The 13162-nt window shown below is 35.6% G+C and overlaps 1 protein-coding gene across 1 annotated transcript in view; it reads left to right on the top strand.

The window, feature by feature from the left end:
• Positions 1–675: 675 nt before the first annotated feature.
• XKR9 (XK related 9) overlaps positions 676–13162 on the top strand; it is a gene marked incomplete at its 5' end in the record, with an annotated part of 28023 nt that continues 15536 nt past the window's right edge. Inside the window, one exon of the mRNA XM_084230329.1 lies at positions 676–947. Coding sequence (XP_084086455.1) covers positions 676–947 — 272 coding nt within the window. The remainder of the gene's footprint in view (positions 948–13162) is intronic.

Below are 13162 nucleotides of genomic sequence, written 5' to 3'. Positions count from 1 at the left end.
GACAGACGAAGTACACTGCTGAGGGGAGCAGCGGGTGGCAGGAGAAGTCTGCGCCATGCGGGACCCTCCCCCGGCAGCCGCAGAAGCTGCAGAAGCTGCGGGCAGCTTCGCAACCCAGTGCTCATCCGCTGCGCCACCGGGGAGGCCCTGGGTTCTGTTTTTTAAAGGATAATAGTCTAAGAGGAATTTGTCAACTAGTAAGTATATTTCTGATTTATTTATTTTCCCAAAGCTATTATTTCGCCAAAGCTATTTCCCAAAGCTATTATTATAAGAACTATATTTAGTAGTAATATATTATTTTTAGAAAAAGTAGAGCTTGGATAAAGTCATGTCTTAGGATTTTTAGTATTTTACTCAACATTTTTAAAATCTTGCATATATATGTTTAATTTTAGGTGTTGTCATCTGTAACAAAGATCGTTGTGAAGCTGAAGATGGAATAAAGTCTTGTAACACTGGATCTGGATTAAGAGATTTAGAAAAGAAAATTAAAATTAGTCATTTAGGTTTTTAGCCTTCCAATTTCATAATATTTATTCATCTAAATGGATTTAAGGAGTAGATATTATATTTCAGTCTTATACCAAAGGATGCACTAATATTTGTTCTAGCATTCTTTTCCTTTTTGTATGAGAAAAGAAAGTAGATAGCCAGCAGCTATAGTGATTCATAATGAAGTATACTAAGAAGAATTTTATATTGTCAGCTATTGGTTTTATAATCTATACAATTGATTTAATTGTGGATATCTGGGTTTCTGTCAAGTTTTTCCAAGAAGAACAAAATGTTTTTGGTGCTTTAACAATAAGTTTTATGCTCTTTGGAACACTTGCTGTCCAGTGTTTTAGTTATTCTTGGTTTAAGGCTGATTTAAAGAAATCTGGTCAAGAAAGTCAGTGTAGTTTACTCCTACTTCATTGCTTGCAAGGAGGAATTTTTACAAGGTAAGCCTACGCTTTGATTATTAACACCATTTTTCTTTTATCCAAACAGAAATTGCTTTCATGTATCTGGGTAGTCAAATGTACAAAGGTCCCATATTTGCATGTAGTGTAAAGGTTACTTGCTTCTCATTGTCAATGCTCATATGACTTATTGCTGTACTGTCAGGATTTTCCAGGTTCACTAATTGAATGTTTTAATTTACACAATTAAGTGACATATTCTGATATGTGCTTATACTTAATGTGAATAATATGTACTTTATATTTAATGTGTACCTATACTTAATATGTACTTATATTTGTGAAGACATTTGCACGTCTATGAATGTTTTATATTTTTTATTCCATGCCTGATTGTGCAAATATAGCCTATCACTTGAAAGTCTGATAGAACACTTAATTTAGTAAGTACTTATACTATTGTTTTAACTAACTGAAATTTTTGTTGTAATAATGCAATAGCCATTTAGTTAGTTGGGTATATAAGCATGCACAGAATGAAAAACACCTTAAGATTTATATTGTGCAAAGCTTTGTAGTTAAAGAAACTAGGATCTAATAGTCTTTGAAAACCCTATGATTCTTCACATATCTAATTTCACGTGACCTTACATTATAATTTTAAGGGGTGTAATTCTGTTACAAATATACATCTTAAAAGTAAAGAGAAAAATTAAAGACATTAAGATGATAGCATATTATTTCATAGTAGTTAGAGATTGAGTTTGGACTATTTTAATAGCTTTCATTAAGCTTAATTTCTGATTTTCTCATGTTAAAAAACAACAAATTCTTGGCAATTAGTTGAAGGTATTAAAAAATTCCAGGCATTCATAATTTAATTAAATAATAAATGCTATTCAGTTGATGAGATTTATAGTTTTCCAAATATGTGAAAAACAAAATATGCAGTGAGGAAAAAATACAAGTTTTATGGAAATTGGAAAGAAAGCACATAAGGTATTGGTTTGGGAAGTTAGTCTTGTAACTCTGTTCTTACTGTAATTACATTCTCAAGTGAAAATATTTAAAGAAACGGTGTAAAAATTAGTGCTGATAAGTAAATGTATGTGTAATAAGTAGGATTTAATGTATGTTCTTTATAGGCAATAATAAGAATTATGTAATTATAATTAATATCTAGAGAAGGATAAAAATTACTTTTTTAAAAATAAATACATGTTTATTTTGTGTACAAGATCTGGGGTGTAGGCTAGAGGTACAGGGTGGCGGGGCAGAGAGGATTCATCAGAGACAGAGTGGGGAGCAGAACAAGTGGATTTACTGAAATACACTGCTAAGGGGATCAGCAGTTAAGACAGGAGAAGTCTGCTGCACCCTGTGTGGGTTAGCTTCCTGCCCAGAGATTGAACTCAGGCCATACTGGTGATTAGCACTGAGATTTAACCCGTAGGTCCCCAGGGAGGCCCCATAGCAGAGAATTTAGAAATAAAGAAAAATCCTTATTTGCCACTCTGTTAATGGAAAATTTTCATAGGTACAGAATTATTGTCATTGGTCTTTCAGATAATGACTTGAAGCTTCTATAAGATATAAATTGTGTTATAAAACAAAGGTACATTATCTTAAGTCTTAGTGTATCTTGACATACCTAGTAATTTCTGATTGAATGTCAGCTATTGTATGTAAAACATTGTAGACTTTCCAGATGATTATATTTTCCTTTTGTGTGCTAGGTGTTTTGAATAAGGGTTAGTTTACTTTTGGTTTGCCCCTATGCCTTGGGTGCAGCCTTTCAGGGCACTGAGAGTCTGGTATGGTCATGCTTCTCCTCATGTCCTGAATACTAGTCCTTATCATCTTGGCACCATAAGGCTGCTAGAAACTCTGCTTTTCTTTTCCAGTATTTTCTGCTTAGCTTTAGAAAGCATAGACTTTGTGCTAAAGCCTCTCATAGTTTCAAAATTTGGCAGATGTCTTGAAGGAAAACAGCTTTTGAGGTTCCCGTGGTATTCAGTCCTGTGAGATCTTTAAAACCTTTGCTAGTTTCTAACAATAACACTCTCTGCTTGGACAAATTTCAGATTTTCAACTTCTTGTCCTGAGTAACAAAATCAGCAAGTATCTTTAGGCAACATATATCTGTGGAAACATTGGTTGAGTTTCCAGTTTCTTTAGCTATTTCAGCAGGAGTATTGGCTTGCTTCAGGGTACTACGTCCTATGTAGAAGTGTAATCCTTAACATGCAGTCTTTATTTCCATGAATCTAAAGTTGAACAGAACTTTACTGTACTCACAGTTCATATAAAGACTTCAAAATACTTGAATTCCATTTACCGTGTTCCCAATTTATACATTAATTGTTCTGGTATTTCATTTTCTATTTTTAACTTCACTACATGATAGTGGTACTGCCCTATTATTACTGTTTTATATAATTAAATTTTACTAAATTTTGTTTATGTTTTATCTTCTTGTGTCTTGGCTCTTTAACCTTCATTTCACCATCTTTCTTGAGAGATATTTTAGTGGTTATAGAATTTTAGATTGAGTAGGTGTTTTCTCTCAGCATATTATTATTCTCTTGTCTTTGGTTTCCATTGTAGCTTTTGAGGACTTAAATGTCAGTCTTTTTGCTGTTCTTTAAAAAAAAAAATTTTTGTCTTTTATCTTCTCTGCCTGCTCTCTTGATTTTTCTCTTTATATTTGGTTTTGTATAGTTTTATTATGTTATATTTGAATATATTTTATTTGTCTTGCTTGGGATTTGGTGGTCCCCTGGATTCTGTGGATTATTATCTTCCATCAGTTCTGTACATTTGTTAGCCATTGTCTTTTCCAGCATTTTCTTTAACACATTTCTCTCTTCATTGTGGGACTCTAAGCAGATGTAAGTTAGACCTTCTCATTGTGACTAACTTTACACATACATGTTAGATATTTAAAATTTTTATTTTTTGACTCTTATTTTCTATTTAATTTTTTCATAACTCTTCTTTCATTAGTACTTTCTTTTGCTGTGACCAAAGTGTTATTACCCCCAGATACTACTTTCTGAATTTTCTTCCAACTCTTTGATTTTGTTTTTTTTTTTAAATGATAGCAATTTTGAACTCTATTTGATAGGGAGGTAATATCTTCCATTACTTTTGGTTGTATTTAGGAGCGTTCTCTACTTGTGATGTCACATTCATTTGAAGTCTCAAGTTTCCATGTTTTGTTTTATCGCTGCCGCTGCCTGTTTTGCTTTTTTGGATTTCCTGTGGTTTTTTTTTTTTTTTAGTATCTGTAGCAGTAACTTAGAGAGTTGAATGACTATTACTTTTCTAGCAGGTGGTGCTGTGATTTTATTTACTTTTAGCTTTTTATCTTTGCTGGCTCTGTAGGCCCAGAGATTTAATATTGCATTTGTTGAATCAGAGGGTGGGAGACAGGTCTGCAGGGTTCCAGCCACTGGTGTTGAATGAATGTACTAAGGAAGAGGACTGGCTCATGTTTGTGGCACCCCATATATTCCTCCTCTCTGGGGTTCCAGTCCTAGACTGTGCATTTTCTTTGCAATGTTGCTGTGTTTCATGATGTTAGTTCCAATCCCAAGGCATGGGGGGAGGGGAGTCCAATCCAGAGTACAATGTCTACTTTCCTTACTGGTGGTCAAGCATGTATGGAGACCTCCAGCTTCTTCAAAGGTGTTTCTCTTACTCAATGGTGTGTGCCTCTACTCCATTTACGTCTCCATTCTCTACAGCCTGTGATTGAGCTGACAGCCTGCTGATGTATCCACCAGTCTTAGACCACAGCCTGTAGGCATTTCTTTCCTTCTACGTTCTGTTTAATGAAACATGACTCTCCTTTCTGTCTTTCCACAGTCTATTTTGACATCCAATGTCCAGTGGATATTCCAGTTTTGCTCCATACCATGGGGTTCTTAGGTATTAGTGTCTCTCTGGGGCACTGTTACATGATGCTCTCGGGAACAAAGCAAAGATCTCCTCTGTCACTCTGTCACTATCTTGGTCCTAAGATTGTATTTTCTTACTGATATTTTGCTTAATAGTGAGCTGAGTAGCCATTTGTAAAGAAAAGTTTTGTAATTTATAATTGGACAGTAATAATTTTTCCATGAAGTTCTGGTTTAGGTCATGCCCTAGCATGTCACACAATCAGGAAAAGAGTTCAATCTGTTCTGTGATGAAGGTGATACCTTCAGAATTATATTGGTAAAAACATAGAGGTGAATATTGGAGAATTTAAAATTTTTTTGTTTTATGTCTCTAGACTTTCAATTTTTGATGCGATAAAATATGGGCTCTGATACCTCCTACCCTGAAAAAAGTCTGAAAGCATACTCTGGAAGGATTTTGTTTGCAGAGTAGCAATCCCTCTGCCCCCAAATCCAAACCACAAGTATAAAAGGATTCTTTTCTGTACACTATATGCTATATGGAGAGAGATCACAAATTTTTGAAACTGAGTAGGATGGAAGTGAGATGAAACAATAGTCAGCATATGCAGCTTCAGAACAATAAAAATTTTGATTAAGTTCAGAGTTGGAGTAATTAAGATGGCATGTTATAGATTATACATCTAGGTAAGACACCAGGATAAATTCCAAGGGAATCAAATATTTAATGTAAAAAAGCATAAGTATATAAGAAATTTTGGGAGAATTCCTTTATAACCTTGTAATAGGGAAAGCCTTCTAACCATGACTCAAAATCTATAAACTAGATCACCAAAATAGTGGCGAAGAGATGCTAAGATTAAGTTCTCCCATAAAAGCAACTAATAGGGAGAAATAGCGAGTTCCTGGAGGGGCCCAGACGTGTTGGGTGACACTGATGATCTTCCCAGGAGCAGAGGAAAAGTTGGAATGACAAGGGAAGGGAGGAGAGAAAATGATCTATCTGGACTCTTTCTCCCCTCTCACAGTCACAGCCGGCCCACTTTGCCTAGCAGAAAATGAGGAGAAAAAGCTTGGAAATCATGATGCCAGGAGGATTCTGAGACAGCTGACAACTCCAGAAAGTGACAGACATGCCTAGAGGGACCTAGCAGTTCAACAGAAAAGTACATTCCACCCAGCCTGCAAGCACCTCCCAGTGGACTTGGCCTCAGCATGTGTCTGGAGGTGCAATGCTTCACATGAGACTCTTGACTAACACAGGCTAAGACCTTAGGTCTTATCCTATATAGTGGGGGCTGAAAAAGCAGGGGCTCCTGGAGCAAATCACAGCTCAAAACAATTTCCACCACAATAAAAGAGCACCCAGATGTGCACCCAAGTGGGAACTGCAGGAACTCACCCCCCAACCCACCCCCCAACTCCCAAGTCTGGTAGCCCCCAGCGCCCAGGGAAGATGGACAGGAATTACCACCTATCTGGAGCAGGGTTATAGCTGAAGACAGTGGAAGGGGAAAAATACAGGTACCCCCACCTATACTTCTACTCATCAGTCAGCAACTCAGACACCAGGCTCAGACACATCTAGGTCTCAGCAAGAAAATCAGTCATGCCCTCCAGCACCAGTGGTAATGGGGCATTATGAATAGAGCAAAGCAAAAGGCAAACAATAGGAAGAAAAAAAGTACAGGCGGTCAAAATGGTCCTATGGGAACAATACACCACAGAAAGAAAGTCAACCACCAGAACCCAATAATATGAACATAGAAGAATATCGTTGCCTGACAGAAAAAGAATTCAGAATTGCCATAATGAAAGCACCTAAAGAATTAAGAGAAAATATAGAAAGGGAAAAAAATGTAAACATGAACTGAAGAATGAGAATGAATCCCTAAGGAGAAATTGAAGGAAGTGGAGACTATACAAAGATTAGTAGAGGAACTTAAGAATTCTAGGGAAAGCCACAAAAATAGAATAGAAGAAATGGAAGTAAAATCAGTACTCTAGAAGATACAGACATAAAAAGAACCAAAAAAGAAAAGGAAAGAGAAGTACAAAGGAAAGAGAACGAAGAGACACTTTGAGAACTGACACCATGAGGAAAGGAAATATGAGCCATATGTATCCCAGAAGATGAGGAGAGAGAGCAAGGAACTATTCAAGGAGATAATCAAAGAGAACTTCCCAAGCATGAAGAAGGAAATGAAAATAGATATACAGGAAGCCAGAAGAACACTAAATTACCACAATGAAAGGAAAACTACAGCAAGACACATAATAGTAGAGTTTCCAAGAGTCCAAGACAAGGAAAAATAATGAAAATGATGAGGGCGAAGAAACAGATAACCTATAAAGGAAAACCAATCAGGCTGACATCAGACTTCTCCGAAGAAACACTACGGGCAAGAAGAGAATGGAGTGACATATTTACAAACTCCAAGTCAACAGATGTCAATCAAAAAGACTATGCTGCAAAGCTCTCCTTCCTCTATGAAGGAAAAATGAGGACCTCTCAGAAAAACAGAATCTTCAGAAATTCATTACTACTAAACTCCCACTCCAAAAAATACTACAAGAAGTCCTGAAGCCCAAACCAACAGAGGAATGAATGGGAAGAACAGAATGAGGTAATAAGTAGAATCACAGAAAGACAAACAAAATGGCAAATAAGGATGCCAGTGTATCAATATTAACTCTAAATGTAAATGGACTAAACTCATCAATAAAAAGACAGAGTAGAAGGCTGGGTTAAAAACCAGAACCCATGTGGGTTAGCTCCCTGGCTGGGATTGAACTTGTGCTGCAGTGGCTATGAATAGCTTCATAGTGCTGTGACTTAATGCCTTGTGTCACCAGAGTTCTTGTATGCATAAATAAATAAATCTTAAAAAAAAATCTTCTGCTATCTATAGGAAACACATTTAACTACAAAAGATAAACCTAGATTGAAAGTAAAAGGCTGAAAAACAATCCTACAAGCAAATGGACCAAAAAAGAAGGCAGGAACAGCTATAGTTATAGCAGATAAAAAAAGACTTCAGACTAAAAAACATAAAAAGAGACATAGATGGTCACTACATTATGAGTAATAGGACAATACATCAGGAAAGCATAACACTCATCAACATACACTCCCCAAATAAAGGAGCACCAAAATATATCAAACTATTTTATCAACCCTGAAAACAGACATTAGAGAAAATACATATATAGTAGGTGACTTCAAGATCCCACTCTCACCAATGGACAGATCAATGAGACAAAAAATAAGCAAGGACACTAGAGCATTAAGTAAGGACCTAGACCTCATGACTTAACAGACATCTATAAGACACTACACCAAAAAAATAATCTGAGTACACGTTCTCAAGTGCACACGGATCATTCTCCAGGATTAATCACATATTTGGTCATGAGACAAACCTCAACAGATACATTAAGATAAAAATTATACCAACTGTATTCTCTGATAATAAAGTCATCAACCAGAGGTAAAACATGAAAAGAAAGCAAGGAACCCTCCTACCTCATGGAGATTGAAACCCATACTACTGGAAGACCGCTGGATTAATGAGAGCAAAGAAGAAATTAAAAAAAAACAAAACCTAGAGATGAATGACAATGAGGACACAACTTTCCAGAATGTATGGGACACAGCAAAATCAGTAATCAGAGGAAAGTATATAGCAATACAGGCCTGCATCAAGAAATAAGAACTCAAAGAAACAACCTAGTCTATCATTTCAAAGAACTAGAAAAAGAATAACAAAAATCCAAAAGCCAGTATAAGAAAGGAAATAATAAAAATCAAAGCAGAAATAAATGAAATAGAAATTTAAAAAAATCCAAAAGATCAACAAAACCAAAAGTTGGTTCTTTGAAAAAATAAAATAGACAAACCTCTAGCTAGGCTCACAGAGAAAAAAATGGGAGAAAACACAAATAAATAGGATCATAAATGAAAGAGGAGAAATTACAACTGACACAGCAGAAATCAAAAGGATGATCAGATTATTATGAACAGTTATATGCAAACAAATTCAATAATCTAGAAGAGATGGACAAATGCCTAGAACTATACTATTATCCAACACTGGAAGAAGAAATAGAACACCTAAACAGAACAATTACAAGCAGTGAAATTGAAATAGTAATCAAAACTCTCCCTCAAAACAAAAGCCCAGGACCAGATTGTTTCACAAATGAATTCTACCAAACGTTCAGAAGCAAACTGGTGCCTAGCCTACACAAACTCTCAAAAAATTGAGAAGGAAGGAATACCACCAAATACATTTTATGAAGCCAACATTACACTAATACCAAAACCAAACAAGGACAACACAAATAAACTACTGGCCAATCTCTCTAATGAACACAGATGCAAAAATCCCCAACAAAATCTTAGCCAACAGAATCCAAGAATGCATCAAAAAGATAATACACCATGACCAAGTGGGATTTATTCCAGGGAAACAAGGATGGTTCAACATCCGAAAATCAATTAATATAATCCAATACATCAACAAAAAGAAAAATAAAAACCGTATGACCATATCAATAGATGCTGAGAAAGCATTCGACAAAGTTCAACATCCATTGATGATGAAGGTCCTTGAAATCCTTGGGATAGAAGGACATACCTAAACATAATAAAACCATGTATGAAAAACCTACAGCCAATATTATCCTCAAAAGTGAAAAGTTGAAAGTCTTTCCCCTAAGATCTAGAACAAGGCAAGGATATCCATTCTCACCACTGCTTTTCAATATAATACTGGAAGTCCTAGCCAGAACGATAAGAGAAAGACATACAAGGGGTCCAAATAAGGAAAGAAGAAGTAAAACTATCACTATTTGCAGACTTTATGATAATATACATAGAGAATCCTAAAAATGTTACAGAAAAACTATCAAAGTGATAGACCAGTTTAGTGAAGTAGCAGGATACAAAGTCAACAAACAAAAATCAGTAGCCTTCCCAAAAACAATCAATCTGAAGAAGAAGAAATTAAGAAAACTATGCCTGTTATAATTGAAACAAAAAAAAATCAAATACTTGGGAATAAACCTCACGAGAGGTAAATGACCTATGCAAAGAGAGCTATAAGACATTGTTAAAAGGAATAGAAGAAGACACAAAGAAATGGAAATACATTCCTTGCTCATGGGTTGGAAGAATTAACATCAAATAGTCATCCTACCGAAAGCAATTTACAGATTCAATGCTATTCTGATAAAAATTTCAATGGCATTCTTCAAAGAAATAAAACAAATATTGGGCCTCCCCGGTGGCACAGTGGTTGAGCGCTGGGCTGCAAAGCTGCCCACAGCCTCTGCAGTGCCAGTTTGATCCCCAGCCACCTGCGAGGGTCCCACATGGTGCGCAGACCTCTCCTGCTGCGCCCGCTGCTCCCCTCAGCAGTGTTTTTGGTCCATCTGCCTGTTCTGCTCCCTGCTCTGGCTTTGGTGAATTCGCTCACCCTCCTGTGCTTCTGACTGTACCCAGTGCTTGTATAAGTAAATAAATAAATCTAAAAAAAAGAAATAAAACAAATATTGATGAAATTATATGGAGCCACAAAAATACCTCGAATAGCCAAAGCTCTTCTGACTAAAATGAAGGAAAATGGAGGTATCATAATCTCTGATTTCAAACTAAGCCATACTGCTACAAAGCCATAATAATTACGACAGTCTGGTACTGGAACCAGAACAGACTCACAGACCAATGGAATTGAGTAGAAAACTCAGAACTAAACCCACATATTTACAGGTAACTAATCTTTGACAAAGGAGCAAAGAATATGCAAGGTCAGTTTGTTCAATAAATAGTGCTGTGAGAGCTGGACTGCTATTTGCAAAAGAATAAAGCTAGACTACTGCCTCACCATACACAAAAAACAACTCAAAATGTATAAAAGAGCTGAATGTAAGACCTAAAACCATAAAATATATAGAAGAAAATATAGGCAAGACAGTACATGGTGTACATCTCAGTAACATCTTTCAAGACTCATCCCCCAAAGCAAAGAAAATGAGGGAAAAGATAAACAACTGGAATTACATCAAACTAAAAAAGCTTCTGTATTGCAAAAGAGACACTACCAAAATGGACACCCTACTGATTGGGAGAAAGTTTTTGCACACAATATAGCTGATAAGGGATTGATCACAAAAATCTACAAAGAGCACACATGACTCAGCAAAAACAAAGTAAACAATCCAGTCAAAAAATGGGCAGAACAGCTAAAAAGATACTACTCCGAAGAGGAAATGTAAATGGCCAACAGGTATGTGAAAAATGTTCAAGATAATCTATAATCAGGGAAATGCTAATCAAAACCACAATGAGATACTAGCTTACACCAGTGAGAATGGCACATATTAAAAAAACAGTAACAACAAATACTGGTGAGGATGTGCTGAAAAAGGAACTCAACTACACTGCTGGTGGGAATGCAAACTGGTCCAACCATTATGGAAAGCTGTGTAATAATGTAATGAGTTGTTCCTCAGACAACTAAAAATGGAGCTACCATATGACCCAGCAATTCCACTCTTAGGAATCTACCCAAAGGAAAAAAAAATATTAATTCAAAAAGATACCTGCACCCCTATGTTTATTGCAGCGCTATTTACAATAGGTAGGATATGGAAATGACTCAAATGCCCAAAAATAGATGACTGGCTCAAGAAGATGTGGTATATATACACAATGGAATACTATTCAGCAGTCAAAAAAGCTAAGCTCATGCCATTCACAGCAATATAGATAGAACTAGAAAGGATCATGCTCAGTGAAATAAACCAAAAGGAAAAAAAAAATATCGTATGGTTTCACTTATAGGAGGAATATAGAGAAACCAAATAAGGGATCAGGAAAAGTTATAACAATACTACTAATAATAAAAAAAAAAAACCAACAAAATTAGCAAGCAACCATAAATCAGAGACCAGAATGAGGGAGGGTGAGGAAAGGGGATCAAATCGGGAGAGAAGAGCACAGGGACTATGATGATGGTTCATGGGTGAATTGAAGGGAATTTTATGGGGAATACACCTAAAAGGAAGCATACAAGCATACATTGTACAGAAACAAACAATAATGTAAAAGATACAAATAAATCTGTAAATTTTAAAATTATTTGCTAGTGTAAAAATAAAAATCCCTTCAACGAATGAACAAAAACAAATCAACGTTAACAGTGAAAATATTTGAACTTATAACAAAGAACTTACCTTTGAATATTTAAAATGCTTCTGAAAGTAAAGCAGCAAAAGGTCATCCACTCAAAAGAAAAATGGAATAGGAGTAAGAATAGTTCATAGAAAAGGAAATGTGAATGGCTCTTAAGTTGTATGGAAGATGGTAAAAATGTCCTTCATTATAAAAAATGCCAGTTGAAACTACATTGAGATATTCTTCACCTAACATATTGGCAAAGTTAGACTTTCTTGATAAGGCATACAATCCCTGGGGGGAGGGCAATCTAATCTTATTTCAGATACATATAACTTTAGGCCAGAGGTTCCTCTTTTGGGAGTTTATCATATGGACATACATAACAATGAATGATAAAGTACTTAATGTGCTGAAATGGAAAGATCTCCAAGATGTATTTTGATTTAAAAGACAAAGTGCATATAGAAGCTATAATATGCTACAATTTGTGTATATACATAAAAAACTCTGGAAGGGTACATACGAAACTAAGAATTGAATTCTTGTGATCATGGGCGAGGGTGAAAACTGGGTAGTTGGGTTATTGGAGTAGAGTGGTGCTTTTTCATCAAATAACTGTATTTTTTGATTTTTGAATTATGTGAGTACTTTTTCGATTCAGAGATTTGAAAACAAAAAGACAAAATTGAGTTAGGTTGACTATGAGTGAAAAATGCCCTCTAGAGAATAGATATTTCCCTTTTGCCTTTCTTTTTTCTTTTCTTAGAAAGTGATAGACTACTGAGTTAAATAGTGGGAATAACTAAAAGTTACAACAGTTTATAAAAATGAACCACACAGTTTGTCAAGGGAATAATGAGATTTGCTTAATTATGGATTTACTTCCCTACAGACTAGATAAATTGAGTTTGTGTTGGTAGATGAAAAATAAGGACTATGAACGTGAATTATTTATTAGGCAAAGTCCCTGTTTTACTAAGTATGCTGTTACTGCTTAGGTACCTGTGGAGCAGAGTGTTTCATTTTCAAGAATATGTGTTTTCCATTTTACATATAATTTGTGATAAAGCCTCTCTCTTTACTAAAGGAGATTTTCCCTTTGATGGCTATATGAAAGGCATGTGAATTATTTAAAATACAGAAGTTATTTCCCCCTTTTTAATATA

This window comes from Talpa europaea (genome assembly GCF_964194135.1).
Source record: "Talpa europaea genome assembly, chromosome: 3".
Classification (NCBI taxonomy): domain Eukaryota; kingdom Metazoa; phylum Chordata; class Mammalia; order Eulipotyphla; family Talpidae; genus Talpa; species Talpa europaea.
The sequence above is the reverse complement of the archived record's forward strand: the minus strand, read 5'-3'. Positions and strand labels throughout refer to the sequence as shown.